General features: G+C 42.0%; 1 protein-coding gene across 12 annotated transcripts in view; it reads right to left on the bottom strand.

The window, feature by feature from the left end:
• Positions 1–24,693, bottom strand: part of ROBO2 (roundabout guidance receptor 2) — a 466,996-nt gene that overhangs the window by 60,628 nt on the left and 381,675 nt on the right. For 7 of the 12 annotated variants that reach the window (XM_066599127.1, XM_066599132.1, XM_066599136.1 and 4 more), the window contains exons 16-17: positions 23,045–23,216; positions 9,504–9,686 (exon numbers count right to left, since the gene is read on the bottom strand). In XM_066599127.1, coding sequence (XP_066455224.1) covers positions 9,504–9,686; positions 23,045–23,216 — 355 coding nt within the window. Of the gene's footprint in view, positions 1–3,353; positions 3,423–3,951; positions 3,979–9,503; positions 9,687–23,044; positions 23,217–24,693 lie in introns of all 12 variants that reach the window. The other 5 variants (XM_066599125.1, XM_066599128.1, XM_066599126.1 and 2 more) reach the window with 1 other exon arrangement.

Below are 24,693 nucleotides of genomic sequence, written 5' to 3'. Positions count from 1 at the left end.
ATGGCAGGTAAAGATCACATCATGTCAGCGGCGCTCCTCGTATTAGAGGAAGGCTCAAACCTGCGCTTAATTAAAATGCAAGACATTCCTGTAATAAACTATAGAGAGGAGATTAAAAAACAAGAACCGCGAATCGCTGCCGGAACGAGGACTGGAAGCAAAACACCGCAGCCAGTCAGTAGTTAATCAATGCAGGGACGGGCTGCCAGGTCTCATTGTAATTAATATATATATATTCCTGCATGCTATATCGCACCGCCCCCAACTCCTCCGGACTCAGACCTCACTAGGGTGGGGCACGGTAGCAGAATCCTCCATCCATGCCTTGGTCCTGTTTTCAGAGTAGATGGTGGCGCACGTTAGTGGTCACCTCTACAGTACACTGAATTCCTGAGACACAATACAAATGAAGCAGAGCCGTGTCTGTTGTTTGGCATCATGTATTAGGCCCAAATAAAACAACTCGGCTCTGCTACATCTGTACTGGAAAAAGGTGCGGGTTTTCCACAGCAGACTAGTGGAAAACGTCAAAATCCATGGCATGTCTTTCTTTTGACGTTCCCTCGGAACGCCTCGTGCGTTGCTTTCAATGGGACCTTAACCCTTTGCAATCCAATTTTAGATTCAGGGTTTCCTAGGAGGCTTTCTCTTTCAGCCATTATACAATGGCGTCGTCAGCTGGCTAGAGCCAGTACTGCGGTATTGGACATGCTGGAGAGGCCCCCGACAACAGAGCAGCCAGTAATATACAGTAAGAATACCCTGCCGGACGTCTTCCGATATCGGAGCTGTACAGCCTTCAATCAAAATGTCTTTAGATGTCAGACAGTGGATTGGAAAGGGTTAAAAGACATCTCATGGTAAACACTTGCAGTCCTCTGACGCGCATAAACCACGCGCCTGAGGATCGCAATTTCAAAGAAGCGATGTGAGGCGTTTTTGAATAAAAACCGTTTTCCATCTGCGTGAAGAACGCATGTTGGCAAGCAAACGCGATATCCCGCTTGCCCATGTGAATGTAGCCTAATAGATCTAAAACCACTGAAGCAGCAAATTTCGGGAAAAACAAATTTGTGTCAATCTGGAAACTTTGGCCACGGCTGCAGACCACGTTATACCATACACCGATAAATACAATATCTTCCCATCACATTCATCATTCATGTGTTAGTATGAAGCTGCTGTATAAAATCAAGAATTAATGCACTTTTGGTTCAATTAGTATAATTTTGGGGATGGTCATACAATTAGTATGATAAAGAACCCCTCTAGGGGATGGTCATTAGTATAATCTGGGGGATGGTCATTAGTATAAGCCAGAGGATGGTCATACCTTGTGGATGATTGACAGGTGTCCATATTTTGTGTCTGATGACTGCAGACTGACATTAAAACCTGATCTGTCAAATGTCAGTAGCAGCTAGACAATAATGGGTTTGGACAAACATCTGTGACCACATTAACAGCGTCCCATAGGATCCCAGATCTTCTCAATGCAAATATGTGGCACACTGCTGCTCGGTTGTCATTGGGTGGTCATTACTGCTTGTATGCAGGATTTCGAGATGACTACTATTTCTCCTTCTTGATAGAGCCATTTAGGTGTAAGGAGACTTACAGGGCAAGCAATGCTCATCTGGGAAATTTGGTATGCAAATAGTAGACAGTATAATGCCTCTGCAGCGCCACCTATTGGAAGGTTGCATCAATATAAGTCAATGTCTGACCTTCTAACAGGTTGTAGGCCTGTTAGAAGGTCAGCTTTCAGGCAAGCTATCTTCCAATAGATGGCACTGCAGAGGCATTGTACTATCTCCCATTCGTACATACAGTATGGGCTATTAGATGCTTTGTGTTGGACTATGCATTATGCTATCCACACATACCTATTGTAGGTATTAGAGTTTGAACTAATGAGACAGATTTAAAGGAGTTGTCTGGAATTTTCTCTTAGGATAGGTCATCAATAGTTGATTTGGTGGGGGTCAGTCACTTGGGATCCCCACCAATCAGCTGATTGTTAAGCCTGCTGTCATTACGGATAGAGCTTGAAGCAGAAAGCATTGTCAACATTGCAGTAACATTGAATTAAATGGGAGCTGTGCCTGCAGTACCAACCCAGACCACTGCTACACAGAGAGCGCTTTTGGCTTCCAGATCTGTCTGCACGGTCATCAGGCTCAGTGATCAGCTGATTGGCAGCAATCCCAAGCAACGGACCCCAGGATTAACTGTTGATTACCCATCCTGAGGATAGCTCCTGAATAGGAAAAGTCTCAGAAAACCCCTTTAAGAATTAAGAGTAGGGATGAACAAACTCTTTAAAAGTTCAGTTCAGACAATTCACCAAATCTGGGCAAAAAATTTGGTTAAGTCCAAACTAGTTGAAACTGAACCCAAACTATACCAATATCCCCCAAAATGGGTGTATAAGACTGTAGAAGAAGGAAGAAGAAGGAGAAAGAAGGAGAAGGAAGGATAATGAAGGAGAAGAGGAAGAAGAACAAGAAAGATGAAAAGAAGGAAAAGGAAGGAGGATGAAGGAGAAGAGGAAGAAGAAGAAAGATGAAAAGAAGGAAAAGGAAGATGGAAGAGGGAGAAGATTAGAAGAAGAATAAGGAAAAGGGAAGAAGAGGAAGGAAGAAGATGATTAGAAGAAGATGATTAGACGAAGAAGAAGGAGACAATTAAAAGATGAAGGAAGATGCAAGAAGAAGGAAATGATTAGAATAAGAAGATGAATAAGGAAGAAAAGAAGTAGGAAGAGTAAGAAGGAAGAAGAAAGAGCTATTTTATTTTTAGTGGGCTCAATCGAGACAAACTGCCCAAGGCTCGCACCGAACCGAACTTTACCAAAGTTGGCCCCTTACAGGGTTTGACTGTTTCTGTTTGCTCATTACTAATGAAGAGCAAAACCTGAAATGTTTATTTGGTGTCGGTAAGGTTCATCTAAAACCGAATATCTCCATCAATCCTCTATACACAAAACCACCTAAATAAGACAAGCCACTTGGAAATAAACAGCTATCTCCGACAAAGCTTTAAGTTCCCCAAGTCTATCCAATATAAACACTACAGCTGGAAACTTATGGGAAACTTTATTTTTTCTTTATATATACTAAACCTTGAAACTAGCCCCTTTGACTACTTTTCTAATTATTTGCCCTCTAGTGGTCGGATATGGATATTGCTGCATTCCGATATTCCCTCTCCATAATGATGTATTTGTTGGCTCTGCTACAAATTTACCTCGTTATATAAATAGTAAAAGTTGTAAAGCTTCAAAGTAGCCTGCCATATATGTAACTGTATAAGAGGTTGCTTAATTTCTTCATTATATCAAATAGGTATACCTGCATTGTGCCAGCTCCCCTTCTTTGTGCCAAGTGCAACTTTGTGGTGCATGGTTGTATCTGGGGAATCTAAGTAAAGGATGTAGAAAAAGAGGATATTCGCCCATTTTTGGATAAAACTTGTTATAATCTACGTTGCGGTGTAAATGATGTGTAAAATGTATCTAGCACGTCATTGGTGAAATAATGGGTTTAAGCTTCAGAGGCTTTTAAGAAGAGAATTCCCTGCGCGCTGAGCTGAAGTTGTCTTATTAGCAGGCTGGATGAGATATATACGTCTCTCAGAAATAAATATAATCCTTCAGGAATTGGGTTTTTTTTTTCCTAAATCATAGAAGGTGACCATTTGTATTAAGATCAAGTTTGAGGCATTTCTGGATGCGTTATCCATAAGGGTAATAATTCTGGGATGACTTATCTAGAGGGGGAGGCCAACTGGGTCCCATTGACAGGAGCATACAGCTATAATTGCTAGCCGGATCCTAATTAATAATGATAGTTAGCAATTGTGCTGATGGGACTTAATTATATTTAATTCTGAGAGCTAATGGTTTGGATGATATGGCGGTGTACAGTAACATAGACTAATGGACAGTACCTGCAGGGGTAAAGGTGAAGGACTGAACTGCAAAACAAGAAGGTAAAAGACAATTTGAGTTACCAACTCGGCTGAAGAAAAAAAAAATATCAAGACATTCTAGTGATCGAGTGATGAGAGCGACACTTCTCGCATGGGAACATGACTTTGTTTGAAGCAATAGCCACTCAGCAGCCAATGGAGAATTAGATCAAGTGATACATTGCAAAGAACTAGTGGTGTGAATGAGAATGTAAGCTCAGTGCATCCCATAGGCAGACATGTTGAACCCTGTAGGAATAGCTTTAGATGTAGCAGAGCTGAACTAGTTACATGATTTAGAAGGACTTATTGTTAAATCATATAGTCATGGCCAGAAGCTTGGAGAATATCACAAATTTTGGCTTTCACGAAGTTTTCTGCTTCAGGGTTTTTAGATGTTAGACAGATGTCTCTATAGTTAGTGAAGTACAATTTTTAAGCCTTTCATTCATAAGTTTTTAAACTTTTATTGACAAACACGTCAAGTTTAGGCAAAGAAGACCCAATATTTACAGTTTTGGCCCTTATTATTCAAGGCTTCTGCCATTCGCCCTGGCATGCTGGATATCAGCTTCTAGGCCAAATCCAGACTGTGACAACCCATTCTTCTTAAGTAGTGCTTGGCATTTATTGCAATATCAGTGTTTTTGTTTATCCATCCACTTTTTGAGGATTGACCACAGGTTCTCAATGGGATTGAGATCTGGAGAGTTTCTTGGCCATGGACCCAAAATTTTAATTGTTCACAGAGCCACTTCGTCATCACTTTTGTCTTGTAACATGCTGCTCCTCCAGACTTTTTGGGACATCTGGAAGGGTGATTGTCCAGAGAAGAAAAGGTGAAATTACCATAATCTCTGTGTCATGCCAACAGTAAAGCATCCTGAGACCATTCATGCGTGGGGTTGGTCTTCATCCAAGGGAGTGGGTTCACTGACAATTTGGCCTCAAAACACGGTCATGAATAAATAATGGCATCTAAATCTCCTCCAAGAACAACTTCTCCCGACCATCCAGGAGTAATTTGGTGATGAACAATGTTTCTTCTTGCATGATGGAGCACCGTGTCACAAGGCAAAAGTGATAAGCAAGTGTCTCGGTGAACAAAACATTGATATTTTGGATCCATGGCCAGGAAACTTCCCAGATCTCATCCTATTGAGAAGCTGTGCTCAATCCTGAAAAATTAGGTGGACAAACAAAAACACAGCAATTGTGATAAACTCCAAGCACCAATTAGGAAGAATGGGTTGTCATCAGTCAGGGTTTGGCCCAGAAGCTGCTATCCAGCATGCCGGGGTGAATATTAGAAGCCTTGATAAATAAGGGTTAACACTGTAGACATTGGGTCTTTATCTAAACTTGATGTATTTGTCAATAAATGTATAAACACTTATGAAATGCTTATAATTGGACTTCAGTAACCATAGAAACATCTGAGTAAAAGATCTAAAAACCCCGAAGCAGGAAACCTTGTGAAAACCAAAATTTGTGTCGGTTTCACAATGACCTCATATTATCTGTAGGTTTGCACAGGACTGTGGGAACAATTAGTTTTAGCATTGCAAAGAGGGGAAGGACACATTCAGTTCTGCTATATCTGTACAATCAGCAGGTAACCCAAGGCAGTCTATCGCTGTAATGGTTAAGCATCAATGAAATCATGAATGCAGTCAATCATCAGTTGGAGTCTAAGATTTAAACAGTATCAAGTTATCAGAAAGATCAACTAGTGCTCCATGTAATTCTGTGTCTATAGTCCACACACAGTAGTTCTCCTGAGGGGTAACCAGGATTTTTTCAGAGGAACTGCATGAGATCACTGAGATCTGCACATCTGGGGAGGTTTTGTTACAATTCTTTGAAAGTTGCAACAAAAGTGACACATGTACAACTAAATAAACAGTACAGAATAAACGGCAACATACAGTTCTAGACTCTCCCAGATAGATTGCATATTAAATCTAAACATGTTGTAGAAAGAGTTGAACTATTCAATCATTTGGCGCATCATTTGCATTAAACATGATTCTGAGCTTCTAATGGAGATAACACTATAGTACCGGCCCGCTTAGGGCAGCTTCACTCCTAGCGCAAATGCTGTAGATTTAGAGTGGAATTGCCACTGAATTTACAGCAGAAGCCGTGTGGAGGGGATTCCAAAAATCGTCACATTCAGTGGAAAAATTCTGCAACGGATTTGCAGGGTTTTAAAATATGCCAGATTCTAAATCCGTTGTATACCTATTTATGCTGCAGATTACAACCCTTCGGCCGCCTCTACACGGCCGGAAATGCTGCAGAATTTCGCTAGCAGAATTGCTGTGGATGTTCCACAACACTTACATATGAGCCATGAGGAGGAGATTTCAGAGATCCCCTTCACATGGTCCGAACATTTGGATTGGCGAATCTGCAGCGCTAAAAGAAAACCCCCGCGGCTATCGGAGCCTGTCTATTTATCCTTCATATTTTCAGCAGAGAGTCGGCCTCTTTGAATGAGGGGGTGAAATCTGCACCAATTGCATTTTCTGCTGTAAATTTGTGCTGGAATTTCCGCTATGGAAAATTTGCAGTAAATCCTCCACATGTGAACATACCCTAAGGGCTGATTTCAGGACTAAGGCCTCATGTCCACTGGGAAATTCGGGCCTGCGTGGATTCTCCATGCAGAATTCCGCAGCGGGTCCCTCCTTTCCCGCCAACATGAGGCCTGAAAATAGATAATACTCACCTGTCCAGATGCTGCGGGTCGTGGCCGGATCTTTTTTTTTTTGCCCGGCGGATGTGCTCAGCACACCGGCTGTGTGCCGCGCGCATGCGCCGTGCACTTATTTTTTTTTTAATCCCTGCTTTCCCGCGGCCGAGCAGAATTTTAGCTGCGGGTGTGCCACAGATACGGATGGCTTCTATAGGCTTCAATAGAGTCGTCCGTGTGGGAAAACCGCAGAAAATGGAGCATGCTGCGGGTGATTTCCCACACGAGCGGTCCACGTGGATTTGCTAAATCAATTTTCCTAGTGGACATGAGGCCTAAAGGTGTATAAAATCAGGAAACCTGCAGTAAATCTCCATTCACACAAATCTGCACACGTTTGGTGTGGATTTTGGCGCCAATTTCACCCCCTCATTTGAAAAGGTGAAATTCAGCAGCATAAATTTGCATGCTTCTGATTTGAAATCCACACTGCGGATTTTTTTCTGCACCTTGTGGATGAGGGGTTTCAAAATGTCATCCACATGGTCTGTACTGTAAAAGGTATGTGCACACGGTGGAATCCATGATGGATTTTTCCAGATGGATCACGAGCGGCAGCGATGATTTTGTGAGAAAAAGCAACGCCGATGCTCAAAAATAGCGGGGAAAAAAACACAATTTTTTTCACGGTAAAATCGCGAATGCTTGTGTGAACTAGCCTAAACGTTGCGGATTTTAAGTGTAGAACTTCCCTTTGGAAAGTCTGCAGCAATTACACTGTATGTGAATGAATGTACCCCAATGGTTTTGTCCAGCATCAGAAATAAGGCTCCCTTAATCCAGAGACAGAACACTCTTGTCCGTGGATGATGTCTGCTAATGCAACCTACTGTATCCCCCTTTTTAGTGAAAACTGCAATACCACACACCGTCCATGAAAAAAAATGGTGGGGTCTTTGAAAAAAAGTCAGATGTTTTTTCTAATCCTAGACAATCTCCCATCTAAGAAATCCAAATGGATTGGACACAAGTATACAAAGCTCCCAGACACGCTATATTGGTAAGTATGAGCGTTATATGCGATCTGTTATATTAGCCTCATGTATAGATTTCCAACCGCATTGCGTAATTGTACATTTTTCTATACTCATTGATTATTTAAAGGGAAATTACATAATGAAGCCAGGTATAAGGGATCCTAACAAAACGGCTCCAATCAAATGAAAGACTATCATGTCATATCTCATATTTTTCAGACCCCCTAATTCCTCGCTCCAGGTACAAATCGTGACCCCCTCCTCAGGCCCTCCTTTCTGCGCTCACTTCTATGTCTCCTGCCTTTGTTTCCCTGAATTTCCATAATTCCATCCATTAATATTCACCGTCTGGAGAGTTCAAACATCTGACACCATCATATCTCAAGAGAAGCCACAACAGAGCGCGCTGGATCCTGCTTTGAAGTACTATTGGTTTGATCTAACATCTCATCCATTTGATCTTCAGCTCGGCAAAGATCTGTCACATTTCCCGGTCCTGAAGAAGTATCAGGAACCATTACACGCCTACAACACGCCAGGACTGCAGGAGCGATGTGGGTCAGGATATTATGTGGAGGTGGAACCCTAATGAGAGGACTTAACCTACTAGAGAATGGATGCACACAGAAGAAATATGCACCTACGGATGTAGCAAACATTAACTTGACATTTAATGTGTTATTATAACTCAACTGCAATGTACTGTAGTGATCAAAATCAGTGAATCGAGTTATCATGGTTCACCAGTCATGTTAAGGATTGCTACATGATCTATCTATCCACCCAACCATAGTATCCATCAATCTATAGAATTTATCCATCTATCTAATATCTATCTGTCTATCTATCTCACATCTATCTCATATCTATCCCATATCTATCTATCTATCTATCTATCTATCTCCTATCTATCTATCTATCTATCTATCTATCTATCTATCTATCTCCTATCTATCTATCTATCTATCTATCTATCTATCTATCTATCTATCTATCTATCTCACATCTATCTATATATCTATCCCATATCTATCTATCTATCTATCTATCTATCTATCTCATATCTATCTATCTATCTATCTGTCTGTCTATCTGTCTATCTATCTCCTATCTATCTATCCATCTCCTATCTATCTATCTCATATCTATCTATCTATCTCATATCTATCTAACCATCTCCTATCTATCTATCCATCTCCTATCTATCTATCCATCTCCTATCTATCTATCCATCTCCTATCTATCTATCTATCTATCTATCTATCTATCTATCTATCTATCTATCTATCTATCTATCTATCAAATGGCCATATACAGATGAAGAATCTGGACACCTAATATTGGTCTACCTATTTATAGTATCTACCTACAATATCTGCCTATGCATCCATCCTTCTGTCCTTCCGTCCATTCATCCATCCAATCTACTAAGGAATAGCCATACATAGACCATGTCCATATCTGTCTGTATCTTTCGACCATTTTACTTCCACTCTGCGTGAATTTTCTCCCCATATACTATTCTTGCCACATAAGTTACAAAAGTGTACAGAAACTATATAAGAAGTTCTGCAGCTTCTAGAGGAAACAATGGGCAAGAACAATGCAAGTTTTCTGCTCTCTCTGCATGAAGCAGAAGGGTAAAAACGTCTTCTGGGATAACATATAATGGACTTTTTCTACAACATATCTATGATTTATGATACAACCCCGTCAGCTCCGAGTGCAGATGGTTTTCAGGCCGTTCCCTAATCCTATGATAAAGATTTCACCCCATTTCTGATTTCACATCTTACCGGCATAGTTGCTGAGCCCCTTTCTCTTCTTTCTGCGCCAGTACAGCCATATGCTGAATCCCATGAGAATTACCCAGCATGCACCACCAATTCCTGCAATGAAGGCCGGTTGTTTTACAACATCTGTGATCTGCTCAGTGATGCTGTTGTTATTCTCTGTGATTACAACTTCATTACGATTTCCTGTAGAAGAAAAAAAAAAGTAATATTAATAAGGTGCAGCGGACACACAAGATCACCGATCCAGAGGAACATCTAGTGATCATTTACAGCATCTGGAGCACCAGGCATCCAATAAGAGCTCTAGATTACAGGATGCTATATTGAGCAGGGTGGACTACCCACTTATCAGCTGGTATGGGGATTATCGGCTGGATATAATCACAATAGACCCAGTGGTGATCACTGGAAACAGGGGTGTAAATCACTTTCCTATGGGAGCAGCAGGGTAGCATGTGCATGGGGTTCTGTATGCCAAGGTGAGAAGATGGAACAACACCTCTACAGTGCCACCTTTTGGAAAATAGCATTCCTGCAAGTCATTGTCAGATCTTTTAACAATGCACTAACGACTGAGAATATAATCCAAAATCAGAATCTCCTCCAAAGAGGAGAGATAATCCTGTACATACAGAATGTTTTGGGGGGGTTGCCCCTCATCACTGTGCAGTAGGTTGCTGGGTGGCAGGGATGAGTGGTCTATGATGTGAGTCAGAAAGGGTAAAGTTTCTCCTTAGGGAGAGAAACTAGAAGGTGTGAGGAGACTTATAAGGCCATGCATGCTCCTCTGGGAAGTTTATGCAAATGAAAGATAGAACAATGCCTCTACAGCACCACCTAATGGAAGGCTGCATTCCTGCAAGTCTGACCTTTTAGCAGGCCTTGTAACAATGATTGGAAATATGAGTAAAAGCCAGAGTCTTGGTGATCCTTTCTTTCTTGAGAAGGCTCTAGCTTTGACTTATATGATATTGCAGATTAGTTTCATTGAAGTGAATGGAAGCTAAGCCGCAATACCAGACACCATCCACGGACAAAGTTGGTGCTGAGTTTGAAAGAAAATAGCCACATTTTTCTATCCCTGGACAACCCCTTTAATTCTAAGGCAATTTGCATATTTTTTATTTTTTTTTATATAAACTCAATTGCGGTTCATTGAGGGATATTCCATTAGCTGCTGTAATACGCCCACGGATAATGTATACGAGAAGCCACAGGTATGTTTGTACTGGAAGGTCTGTGAAAGCAGGTGTTACAGTAACAATACTGTCAGCTCCGCTAATTAGATGGAAGACGAGCCATGAGGGTGACCTGCGTACCGCCATTGTTTCTGCCGACAAAGATGTAATGATATACAATGTCTTCCTCCTACTGGAGACTAATGAAGAATAAAACTAATTTGCTGAAGCAAAAATTAATTAGTCACATCCAAATCAACTGCAATTAATACCATGAAAGTCTGAAATCAACCAAGTCTTCTGCAATTTATACTCTAATACTGCAGACCTAAGTGCGGCGTATCAGCAAGTATCGTTTTTAACTACGCAAGTGTAATTTGGACTAATTTAATGTGTTAGATACAACTATGGATTTATAAACTGTTAGTGGTGCAAGAAAGAGAGAAGTAATGTCTTCACGGGCCATTAAACCCAATATAAAGGTCAGATTACAGTCAAATGCTAGACAGGCACGTTCATACCGACGATGCAGCAGAGATGAGTTTGCCCTTTTGTGCTGCTCACCTTCACATGACCATAGGACGGCAAGTAACACTACTGGACTATCCAAACACAACTTTGAGGACGTAAGTTTACTTCCTGTCTGCAGCAGAAATTCCCGCAAATATATGTAAACTTCCATCCGATGGATGGCATGAGCTCAGAAGCTGAGCCTGCGCCATCCACAGTGCGAGCCAATTGTGACTGACAGCCGGCTTTTGATGGCAACAGCGGGGAACGGTGAGAAGACTGATCCCTGCTGTTAACCCCTTGCTTGCTGCAATCATTGGTGATCGTGGAGCGAGCTCCCTCTGTGACATCATCGGCCCACTGTCATGTTGTCTGGGTCTGCCATGGCCTATTATCATTAGGAATAGCGATAATATATTGCAGTACTCAAGTATTACTAGTGCGATGATAGGATCACGGGTTCAAATTGCTTACAGGGAGATAAAAAAAAGTAAGAAAAAATAATAATAGTAAAAAAAAAAACACATGAAAAATAGTTAAAAGAAAAAACCTTGTTGCGCACTTTCACCTATTTGTTAAAAAAAGTTTTAAAAAAATTAAAGAGCCCATATGTTTGGCCTCGACGCATCTGTAACAAGCTATAAAGTAAATAATAATATCATCCTGTACGGAAAATGCAATAAAAAAGGGGCCCAAAGTGCTTTTTTTTTTTCTTTTTTCTGCCTCCCAAAAAAAACAATAAACGTAATCAAAAAGGCCATATGTGCCCATGACGCCGATAAAAACTACAGCTCGTCACACAAAAAACAAGCCCTCGCAGAGCTCCGACAATGGAACTATTGGACTTTGAATGCAGAGATGCAAAAGAAAAAAAATCATTTCCAAAAAAGGGCAATGGACTGTGTGTGGGTAGTGGAAAAACCTAAAAAAATATAGAATTTTGGTGTTGTCATATTTTTATCATGTCATATAGGCTCATGATTAACATAGTAGAAATAAAACACAATGGCAGAAGTGATGCATTTTTTCTCCCTGCCCCCAAAAACATGTAATCAAACAATACATTACATGTACCCAAAAAGGTACCAATAAAAACTACAGCTCACGGTACAAATAACAAGCCCTCATGCGGCGCTGGTGGACATGTGAGCAACGCTCCCCTCTTCTCCTGTATTCCAGCAGGACCTGCGGAGCCTTTACATCTAACGTTATGCTTTCTTTATTTCTACCACCATAGTTACGCGGGTCGTTAGGAGGAGCGTCTTTTCTGCTTCGCTATCTTCTGTTTGGCTCTCAGATATTTGCAAATCCAAACGGTCTGTAAATCCTACATAGACAACCGGCTCATATGTGATGTATAAGCTATGATTAACTTGTCGGACTCTGCGGGGAATATACGGAGGGTTCACTCGCCTCTGCTTTATTTGACCCTTGAGGTTTTCTATTTTTCTGGGTTTGTTTTTTTGTAATTTTGTATTTTGTTATAAAAAGCTTTAAAAATCGATCTAGAAATCTGAGTGACTCCTAATGATCCTGATCGTCGGCGCTAGACTAGCCGGGGTCAGGATTTTACTGCCACGCTTGTGGGGTTTTCTCATGTAACAGTGTGAGGAGTATACAGAAAATGGCATGATCAAGAAAAACATCAAGCAGAAGGGGATGCTGTGGACGGAAACAAGTCCTTGACAAAAGGGGTCAGAGGAGGACGTCAGGAATCATTCTGATGAACATGGAGTGGACAGTTAAGAGCACTGAAATACAACGCGGATGTTCCAACTAACAAGTCTGAACACACAACTTGCTGTTCCTTAGGCCACTCTCACACAAGCGTTCAGTTAAGCGCTGCTCTAGACTGCGGCATTTAACCGCGATTCCAAGCGGTGCTTTTGAACACTCGCATTTGACAGCACTTTTTAACACACCCCATCACTGCGATGAAGTGCGTTAAAAAACGCGAAAGCGCAGAAAAATAAAACAGACAGTGCTGGAAAATCATGGTGCTAGAATATGCTGCGTTCGAGCGCAGCTCCGGGGCGCCCCCTATTGAAGTTAATGGGAACGTTGTGCCGCGCTATCCGTGGTAAAAAGCGGCCGGTGTGAGAGCAGCCTTAAAGGGGTTGTCCCGCGGCAGCAAGTGGGTCTATACACTTCTGTATGGCCATATTAATGCACTTTGTAATGTACATTGTGCATTAATTATGAGCCATACAGAAGTTATCAAAAGTTTTTCACTTACCTGCTCCGTTGCTGGCGTCCTCGTCTCCATGGTTGCCGTCTAATTTTCGCCGTCTAATGGCCAAATTAGACGCGCTTGCGCAGTCCGGGTCTTCTGCTCTTCTCAATGGGGCTCGGTGTAGCTCCGTGTAGCTCCGCCCCGTCACGTGCCGATTCCAGCCAATCAGGAGGCTGGAATCGGCAATGGACCGCACAGAAGAGCTGCGGTCCACGGAGGTAGAAGATCCCAGCGGCCATCTTCACCGGGTAAGTAAGAAGTCACCGGAGCGCGGGGATTAAGGTAAGCGCTGTCCGCTGTTCTTTTTTAACCCCTGCATCGGGGTTGTCTCGCGCCGAACGGGGGGGGGGGGGGGGGTTGAAAAAAAAAAAACGTTTCGGCGCGGGACAACCCCTTTAACATAGAAGAACTTAAACCACATATGACCAGTTCCAGCCCCATTGCGTCTTAGACAAACCAAAAGGCAAGACTCCAGTGGGCAAAAACAGGATGACTGGGCAGTGGAAAACATCTCCTGGTCAGAGGGATCCAGATTTCTTAAAATCACAGAGGTGAGGAAACAACAACTTTTTCAGTGAATAGGGATCCAGATTTCTGTTCCACCATACTGATGGGAGTCAGAATTTGGCACAAGCAGCATGAATCGCTGACCCCTTCCTGTCAGCTGGTCAGAACATGTCAGCACCTCCATCTAATTTGTTGCAACTACTAGAAGCTTCCTGTCCGCAGGGGCCGATATTCCTATTCATCACCTAGTGAAATCTACGCCAAGATAAACTGCTGCAGTTCCGAAGGCCAAAGAAATCCGACGCGCCACGAAATGGGGGTCTCCAATAAAGTGACCATTCAGTATAAAAACCATATAAAATACATGTAAGTAGAGGAGGAAGATTAGAAGAGATGATTTGATCTTTACTTCTACTTCTTGCCGCTCTCATTCAATCCTCTAATTATCTATTTGATCTGAGAAGAATAGATATATTTTATTAGCTGTATAAGTGAATTGCTGATCCTGAACCGGTAATGATTTTTCGGCGTCTGTTTGTATTTGGAGATCAATATTTGTTATACTCCAATATATATAAAAAGACAAAAGAGGTTAATAAGGATTCCAATTACATTTTTACAAAGCAAACAGTAAAACCCTCTCATCAGTCAATGTGACCCATAGGTGCTATTTCATCCGGCCCGCAACTCCACCGAGTTAATGAACAAAAAAATCCAAAAGGAATATATACGATATAAGATCGGCGTAATTGCTTCCAGCGCTCGGAGTATTAATGATATAAAAGAAGGTGTCATAAAATGATTGTTGAGGCAGGGACACTGAGATCGTTAAGGAAACAATTAGCTGCCATCTTGAGCATAATTATCTGGAAAAGATGGCTCCTTTGGGCCGGCGTTCTTTTTATGTCCAATATACTTGTTCTTTTATCTGGTGTTTACTGCTGAAACCATTTAACTCTACTTGGCAGGGTGTGCTGTACAATGTAATGGGCTATGGAAGAGCAAGAACACATACTCATCTGCAACTATCCTATCAAAAGTAATTGGACGGCCCTATCAGTAGAATGGATCGTGTCTTATTAGAATGTCCCTTGACCTAAATCATGCTACATAAGATGCAGACCCAATGGGAGCCGAACGCTATTGGTCATACGGGTTATTCCTCAGCGTCCATCACAAAGCACAATACATGGGCAAATCTACAATGGTGCAAGGAGCGTCGTCATTGGACAGTTGAGTAATGGAGTGATGAACCACACTGCTTCATCTTCAAGTCAGATGGACATACTTGGGTGTGGAGGATACCTGGGGAACACCTTGTACTTGAGTGTGTTGTAGCAACAGTTAAGTATGGCTGAGGTTCCATTATAGTCTGGGGATGTTTTACGTGGCATGGTCTCAGTCCGTCGTTTGTAGTGGCAAGAACCATGAACACTTAGGGAGAACACTTGGAAGGTGTGAGGAAACTTATAAGGCTATCCATGCTCTTCTGGGAAATGTATGCAAATGGAAAGGATGGAACAATGACTCTACAGTGCCATATATTGGAAGTCAGCATTCCTGCAAGTCAATATCTGACCTTTTAACAAGCCTTGTAAAAATGGTGGATATGCATGTGACAAGTGAGGTGATTAGAGCTGGCATTGTGGAGATGCTCCCTATTGAGTGCCAGTTGGTCACGCGTGACCATCAGTGACTTTCAGCAGAGTGCTGCCTTGGAAGGGAGATTGAGCACTTACCTAATACTCTGAACAAACCAGAGGGAGGATTATCTGCCCAGGTGAACCTGGTTATTGATGCCGCCACTATATAAAAAATGGTTACCAGTTTCCAATAAAGTTTGTTTTGCGTAAGAATGCTGCCTCAGTCTTCCTACCACCTGACACCAAAAGATACATAATATGACAAATATTGTACTTATGTACTGAGCTTGCTTCTGGTGCTGTATTCATGTTATAAGCTTGGTTCTGGTGCTGTATTCATGTTATAAGCTTGGTTCTGGTGCTGTATTTATGCTATGAGCTTGGTTCTGGCGCTGTATTTATGTTATAAGCTTGGTTCTGGCACTGTATTTATACTATGAGCTTAGTTCCAGTACAGTATTTATTGACTGAGCTGTTCCAATGTAAGTACGCTGCTATCTTGCTGCTTTCTGCACAAGCAGAATACAGGCAAACTGCCTATTAGTGCACTATACTGTAGATAGTCTTTTTTCCTCCATGCCAGGGGCACAAAAAAATTCTATACAGGCTGGCATCTAACCAAAAGCTGGTACAGCTCATCTACCTTCAGTCAGAACCAATAATGTCGGCACAGCCCAAAGTCTGAGTCTGATTGCAGTGGCTAAGCAAGGATCATTTGGATGGAACCATGAGGACTGATGGGTCATTGGTGGGTGCAGGGGCATCGACAGCCTTCCATTTCTTAGGGCATTTCCTAACATTGGGGTTAGTTATCCTAAAACAGGAACATATTTGATCATAGTGGGAAATGCCCTTTAGCAGACGCGATATTCCACATAATAAATGCCATTTTTGGCCAAAGCCAAATGTTACGTATGTTTTGAGATGAGGAACGGCAGACTAATTTCAGGAATGAATTAGCCATTATCCCCGTTACATTGTGTATTCCACTTATGCACATTATTCCATAGAAAAGACTCATTTCTTCATTCGCCCCTCGCTTCTAACATGAACTGCAAACTCATTAATACCCCAGTGAATACTGAGCAAATGTAAATGAAACCACTTTTTATACACAGCAAAAAGGTTACTGCAATCCAGATTTCTAATAATTGTGCTTAGCGGTAATCTGTACCAGACGACCCAGAGGAGATAATGAACTCCATTTTTTTCCCAAACCCTAATATAATTATTGAATAACTTGCGGTATGCGTGTAATATTACCATGTATTGTAGTTAATAATACATAAGACACGTCTAGGTCTGAAGTCTCCGCCAGCTGTGCGGACGCGTTAGATTCTTCTTCCTTCCTACACACAAAGAGAAGAATCCAAGGGCTGAACCAATCATTATGCCGCAGCAGCTTATCAATATCCTATGGACTAGTGATATTAATTATTAGGAGCCGTATGCAGGGTATGACTAGTGAACCATTAAATAAGAGGAGCAACCTATTGACTAACTAGAAGCCACATGAGGCACTTAGCACCTCCTGACTCTCTTTATCACAAGCCTATGGAGCAGTGAAAGGACCTACAGCTAATGAATATGTTCATTATCTGTTCTCAATAGGTACAAAGAGGTTACTGAAAGGGGTTTCTGGGACTAAAATATTGATGACCTATCCTCAGGATAGCACAGGGATGGTAGAACTTCCCTACTGTGATTGAGGCATGGTGGAATATCTGGGAGCCCCACTGTCAATAGCTTCAGCCAATATACAATGTAGCAATTCAGAGAGCAAACACTTGGTGTGTTGGAAGATATAAAAAGAGCTTGTAGTTCTATTAAAACAACTCTAGATAAATGTAGGAAGGGCAACTAGTGTTGAGTGACCTTTTGAAACATTTGGTTTGGTCGGATAGACAAAAAGTTTGGTTCAGCTTGAATTAGTTGAAACAGAACCGGAACTTTACCAATATGCCTACAAGGTGGTGTATAATATTGGTGGTGTGGTGGCTCAGTGGTTAGCACTGTTGTCTTGCCACATTAGAGCCTGCATGGAGCTTGTATGGGTTTGTTCTTCATAATAATCATCACTTTCATTTATATTCGACATACATTTATTAGGGTGGGGAAGGAAGAGTAGGAAAAAGAAGCATGGTGGCTCAGTTATTAGTACTATTGCCTAGTGCTAGCGTTCTAGGCTCAAATCTGACCAAGGGCAGCATATGCATAGAGTTTGTATCTGTGCCCTGTGTTTATGTAGGTTTCCTGCCATACACCAAAAACATACTAATCGACGACTATAGATAGTGAGCCCCAACAGGGGCAGTAAATATAATTGTTAGCTGTGAGCATGGCCGGGCAGTAACCCAACACCATGAAGTACTTTAACGCCCACTCTAGCTTCATTCAGGCCATTGCAGATGTTTTCTGAGACTCTGCCCCTTCCTTACAACCTCTCTGCTGTGTACAGTAAGTGCAAGAATGCAGACACCAGGGGGCGATCTGAGTCAGCGGCAACCGGACTGGAGCTAGAGAGTGGGTAAAAGTACTTTATGATTTGGTTGTGGCACGGCCAGAGATATAGGGGTGGGCAGGCACTATAATTATTGGGACCACTTAGGGGATCTCTATTACTACAGTGGCCACTAAAGAGGGACGATTACTGCTAGGGCCACTGAGAGGGAGCACTATTACTACTGGAGACACTGAAAGGAGCAGTATTACTACTGGGGCCACTAAAACAATTGAGGCAAAATCATATGTTGTGATAAGCCATGTCCCTAACCACACCCCTAAAGTACACCCACTTTTACCTTGGCTGGTATTTTTTGGTGACAAAGGTGGTAACCCTAATGGAAAACCATTAGGCGGGGAGCAATAATAAAGGATATTGCATAGGAAGTCAAACAATCTAATGCCAGCCTTGGTGTATGAGTATTGCAATGCATCCTGGGAGCTCACTGGTGCTTCTAGGACTTACGTCTTGCCTATGAGATAAATCCAGTGCATACAAAGTGTGAACAGCTTGCACTAGTTTGTAAAAAAGCCAAAAAAGATTATACAATTGTAATTGGAAAACTTAACATATATAACTAGATATGTTCCATTGTTTGTGAATAAATGTGAATTAGCTCATGTTGAACAGGGCCGTCTACTCTAAGGTGGAACGGAGCCGAGAAGCCATCATAGGTTTGTGTTCAGTTGAATGCTCTGCTGATTTGATTACAGCTGCACTTCTCTATCCTGGAGACGTCCCCAGTGACACCATCAATGGTAATGTACTGGCAGAAAAGCAAGACGGGCCCGAAAACCCCCAGATTTGTAATTCCAGTAAGTATCTAATTCAGAATCATTATTAGTCTCATATAATGCATCGGCTAATAATGACAGTGTAGAGTCCAACTGCATCACGTGGATGGAAATGCTTCGCAAGGAGCACCATGAGTACACAAGAAGGAGTGCTCTATGCCCTTCAGCCTCATGGAAACCACCGCAGGGGGTGAAGAACATTTATCACATAAGTCTGCAAATATAACATAGCAAGCAGTCACTACACATTGAACATACTGTAAGTAACTACCATGACTAATCCCATCCACTTTCTTGGTGAGCAGTAGAAATTAATCCCCCTACTAGAGCTGTGGAGTCATTAGGCTGAACTTCCAACTCCTCTATATTTCCACACTGTAACTCCAGCTTTGACTCCTTCATGCACTGAATCACTGGCGTAATCATAGGGGATGCAAGGGATGCAGTTGCACCCGGGCCCAGAAGCCTTAGAGAACCCATAAAGCCTCTCTTCTCCTTATAGGGAGCCGAGTACTATGAATAAAGCATTATAGTTGGGGGCCCTGTTACATGTTTTTCATTGGAACCCAGGAGCTTCAAGTTATGCCTCTGCATTAAGGGATTAAGAGAAGTTGGGGGCCCAAGATAAACTTTTGCACCCAGGCCCATGAGCCTTTAGCTACGCTCCTGCACTGAATGGTCACTTCATTAGAGACCCAGGCCCTTTCACAATTGGCGCTTCCCTTTATGGAAATAATATGCTTGCGGCATATGCTGCGCATACCATGGACAGAGATGGTCACAAATAAGGCGATCTTAGACCGTGTCAGACCAAAAGTGTCACTAGAAAGCAAAATCACCAAGCAATGGCTTTCATATTTTGGTCATGTCATACGAGCCAATTCTCTGGAAACAACATGAGTGCTCGGCACAGTCAGTGGGTCCAGAGGAAGAAGATGCCAAAGAACACACTGGATAGACACAAACAAGGTTGACATGAACATGACTATGGAAAATCTGAAAGAAGTGGCCAAAGACAGGGAAGCATGGCGTATGTTGATCCACAAGGTGACCGAAAGTCGGCAACCACTGAACAGATAAATCATTATCATCAAGGAATTACAGATTGCCATTGACAGAAGAATTCCTTCTGAATGTCTTCTCTCAGGGCTGAATTGATATTAATGCCTAATATTTGAGATTTGTTGATATTTAGATTATAGTAGGAGACCTTACTAAAGAGTGGGTGATCTTACCCAGTTCTCTTAGTGGACTCAGGGGGTCAAAGTTAGGAGGACATCATCAGCAAATAGCCCAATTTTATGATGGGGCAATCTAAAGTTTGTTGTTGGTCGCTGATAGTGGGAGGTCTATTTTTTGTAGGAAATCATTAATTATGACATAATTTGGTTAGGCTGTGGCCCTAAATGCTTCAGCTATGTCCTGTTGTTGGAATCATTTACTTGTGTTGTCATCTGATTTGAGGACATAAGGAATTTTTGCTTTAGTGAGTCTTTTATTTTTGTCAACTTGGACATCAGTTTTGACGGCTTATCGCAAGAGGGATACTAGTTAGCACATATAATTTCAGTGTTTTTGTTGTATTCCTCCATCAATAATGAACTCAAACTCCTTCTGAGTGCCATTAATTCTGGTTCACGGTTCTCTGAAGGGCTATTTTGTAGGGCTTGCTCTCGGGCTTGTATCTGATCTAGGAAACTTAATTTGTGCCTGTTTATGCTTTTTGCGTTGGGCGTTCAGTTTTATCAAAACTCCTCTGATAAATGCCTTATGAGCATTCCAAGTAGAGAAGATATTGACTTCCGGGCCAATGTTTAATTTAAAGTATTCACGTAATGTTTCACTTATTAAGAGTTTATTTTTTGGAGATTTAAGACATTTTTTCGCCAGATTTTTGCGTTACCTTGAGGGGGACCTAGTGATAGTTTTAAGTAAATCGGGGAATGGTCAGACCTCGTAGCTGTGCCTATCTAGTCCATTTGTCCACCTAAAAGCGGTCTATGTGTGAGAATGAGTTATGTCGCGGGGAGAAAAAGGTGTATTCATTGGAAGAGAAGTTGAGGCATCTAAACATGTCCTACAATGTTTTTGCTCATTTACCACAAAGTCAAGAGTGTCTCTAAATGCCATTAGGACATCTGCGTGTTTTGTTGGAGCACAGGACATAAAAATCTGGAGATAACTTTTGTTAGAGAATCTCGAGCATGCATTTGCTGCAAAATGTGTCTACTGTAGGCATATCACATCTCCTCTAGTTTGGCCAGTGTCTTGCCAAACCAACGCCCTTTTAAAGGGTGTGTTTAATCCCCTAGTATTTTGTGAAATAATCTTAACTGACATGACAATTGAGATGGCTGCTGGCTAAACTGTGAACCTGATGGACTATTGTGCATACAAGGGAAAACATTATAACATCAATATAGGCAAAGATATAATTGCCAGAGCTCTCACCATTTGGGTCTTCAGAGTAGGTTTTAAGTCGATTACAAGTGAGAATCAGGAAGAAATAACAATTAACTGGAACACAAAGTGGAGAAGGAATCGAAGGCTGCATAGCCATTGTGATGGAAGAAAAGGCTTGGATAGTGGCAGGAGATAGGTCTGCAAACAAGTGAATGCCGGAGTACGGGTTAGGCAGGACCTCCATTTTTCGCGCAGCAAACAGCAAACCTTCCCTCATGTGGAAGAAATGGATTCCTGCTATTACATCTCGAGGAGACTTTTCTAGGAGAAACTTAGGTTTGGCCAGCATGTGGGCTTTGTCTATAATAAGCTATAATAGGCTCCCGGTCTGGGGTATTTGGGATTAATGAGAACATAAACTTAGCTGGAAAGCTTTTTAATTCAACTGGGGCTATATTCTCCAGAATTCCTTGGAATTTTATATTATTTCGCCAACTCCTGTCCTCAAGGTCAGCTAATTTACTTTTAATGGAGAATACTTTGTCTTCAAGAGCATAATGAGAGTCAATTAACTTGTTATGCGAAGTGGTCAATTCCTCCGTTTTATTCTCTATGTGGTCGGTACGATCTCCAAGCTCTGGTATAGATGCATTGAATACTGTGGAGATTTGGCTAATGTCGCTCTGTATAGAACCCCTAAGAGCCAGGACCATATGTTAATGAAATCTTTAGAAACCGTCTGGCTTGAAGAAGGTAAATTAGCAATTGGGTCTTCTGCTATATGAGGTTTGAGGAGGAAGGGAGATTGAAAGCCTAGGTCTTTGTTTTTCAGGACTAGCTGAGAGGGAAGGTAATGTCGTTGAAGGGGACATGTTCACGGGCACCATATTAGATGAAGCAGCAGTGCTGGATTTTTCCCCTCTGTCGGTCTCACTCACCCCTGCTTGCCGGGATTCTTCTGGTCTGCATCCCTGCTGAGCTCCAGCGGGGTCAGTTGTGCTGGCAGCTCTGTCAGCAAAGTGGAGAGAGGTGAACACTGTCCTCCCAGAGGAGCTGGTGGGGAGGGGAGTCCCGCCAGGTGTTGCAGCTTGATCTCAGCGGGCACTTCGTGCTGAAAAGAAGTCAGACACTCGTCGTTGGGGAGCTCTGGATGGTCTCCGCTTTATCAGAATCAGGACCAGGAAGGATGACAGTGCTTTTAGATATAAAATCCGCTGTTGAGGTGGCGTAGAGTAGCTTTTCAGGCTAGAGACCTAGTGGAGTTCAAGGAGAAGTGTCCGTTTCGATCTGCAGTCAGGCCACGCCATGAAGTTGAGTAAAATTTTGAAAAGTTTGGTTTAACCAGTTCGAAAAAAATCGGCAAAATATTACTTTGAACCATAACTTTACCAATACCCTTAAACTTGTATAGAACACTGCCTAAGGGCCAGAAAAGTTGTTCTTCTCCAGAGGCAGACGACGAAGCATGGTGACTCAGTTGTTAGCACTCTTACATTGCAGTGCTGGGGTCAAAGGTTCAAATCTGACTAAGGACAACATCAGCATGGAGTTTATATGTACTTCCTGTGTTTGTGTGGGTTTCTTTTTCATAATAATCAACTTTATTTATATAGCACATACAGTTATGAAGGAGAATTCATTTTAGTGGGTTTGGCCAGGACAAGCCATCCGAGTTACGGGTTTGCACCAAAGCCAACTTTTAGCAAACCACAACTAACTATTTCAGTTCACTCAACACTAGTGGCAATGTTTCATAACAAATATTCTTACCAATTAATATCTGTTGAGGATCACTTTTTACACCGATTCCAGCACTTGTGCTTGCAGCAACCTCAACCCGATACTGAATCCCAGGAAAAAGGCCTCCAATCACCACTGACCGAATGGCGGCATCTACAGTCTTGTTGATGTGGAAGCGGGTCTCGTTGCCTAGACACCATATCTGTATACAAACCAAAAAGGAAAAAGCATATTAATAGGAAAATCATATTTTTATTTATTGAGATCACAAACCTAATTAATCTTCCACAATGATGCGTTTGCAACAACTCTGGAAAGTGAATGCAGAGGAGAGATTCGAGATGATGTTGCACTTTCGGCAGGAATATGCTTTTCATATTAACTCCAGATTTCTGACCTATAAAAACATTTTAGCGCCACGCTGGGAACTGAATGGGTTGAAATAAAAAAGAGTTTTATTTGATCTGAAATGGCTACTTAAAACCCCCATATGTTTTCCATCTGTTGACTGAAGTATATCATTTAATCGCCTCTCATAACCAGTTAGAAATCCCTTCTGTTGAGAACACTGTACTAGCAGTAATAAGGAGGGACCATGAGTAATAGATAGAGTCTAAAGAAAACATGTCTGGGGAAACGGCCAGAAAAACTACTTTTTTAGCTCATATCAACTAATGAGCATCCAACGCCATCCAAGTAATTGCACCGATGAGATCTGACAAGATATTATATCTTTCCACAAGTGGGTCAAATAGTGCAAAAACTTTGGCAGCATTTGCTATATTAAAAGGAAATGTATCACCTATAATCAAAACCAGATACTGAAAACTTTTCAGCAGCCTCATAAGCCATACATACAACAGACAGGAGGGGACCCATTAACTTCTATGGGAGAGTGTCTCGGGTATCCCCTATGACCTGTGTCCTCACCTATTATAAATGGTGGATCTTGTGTTATCTACATACAGGTTATCTATTAAACCTTCTGTTCCATCACAAGGACAGAAAAACAGAAACAAATGTTTAAGCTTAACCTCTGAAGTGCCAGAACAAGAATATGCCAGACCCACGTAATACCAAAAGGATCCCATTGACCATACAGCTTTCGGTATGTGGGCAGACATTCTCTCACAAAAACAAAGTAAATCTGCGATTTCATACTGGTAGTGATGAGCCAACATTTGAATAGTTCAGCTTGCCTGGTTAGTCAAATTTCTGCAAAAAGTTTGGTTTGATGTTAAGGCCTCAGTCAGACGGGCGTTTTTTCGCGCGTTTTGCGCATCGCATGTCGGATGCGCATGCGCAAATCGCGTGACCGGAGGCGAAAAATCGCGGGAAAAATCTGCACCTACCCGCGTTTATCGTCGCTGCAAAACGCCCGTCTGACCGGAGAAAAATCGCCGTGCGCATCAAAATGCGCATGAAACTTCGTCTGACCGGCGAAAAAAATGATTTTGGTGCGCACATAAAACGGCGAACGCAGATAGGCGCGATTTGCGAATCGTCGTGTCCTATAATTTTTCGCAAAAGTGGACATGTGACCGATATCATAGCGAACTATTGGTTCTATATATGCGCGAAACGCATGCGCATGCGCAAAACGCGCAAAAAAACGCCCGTCTGACTGAGGCCTCAAGAAGAAGAAGAGGAGAAGGAGGAACAAGAGTAGGAGCAAGATG

Source organism: Eleutherodactylus coqui, chromosome 4 (genome assembly GCF_035609145.1).
Source record: "Eleutherodactylus coqui strain aEleCoq1 chromosome 4, aEleCoq1.hap1, whole genome shotgun sequence".
Taxonomy (NCBI): domain Eukaryota; kingdom Metazoa; phylum Chordata; class Amphibia; order Anura; family Eleutherodactylidae; genus Eleutherodactylus; species Eleutherodactylus coqui.
The sequence above is the reverse complement of the archived record's forward strand: the minus strand, read 5'-3'. Positions and strand labels throughout refer to the sequence as shown.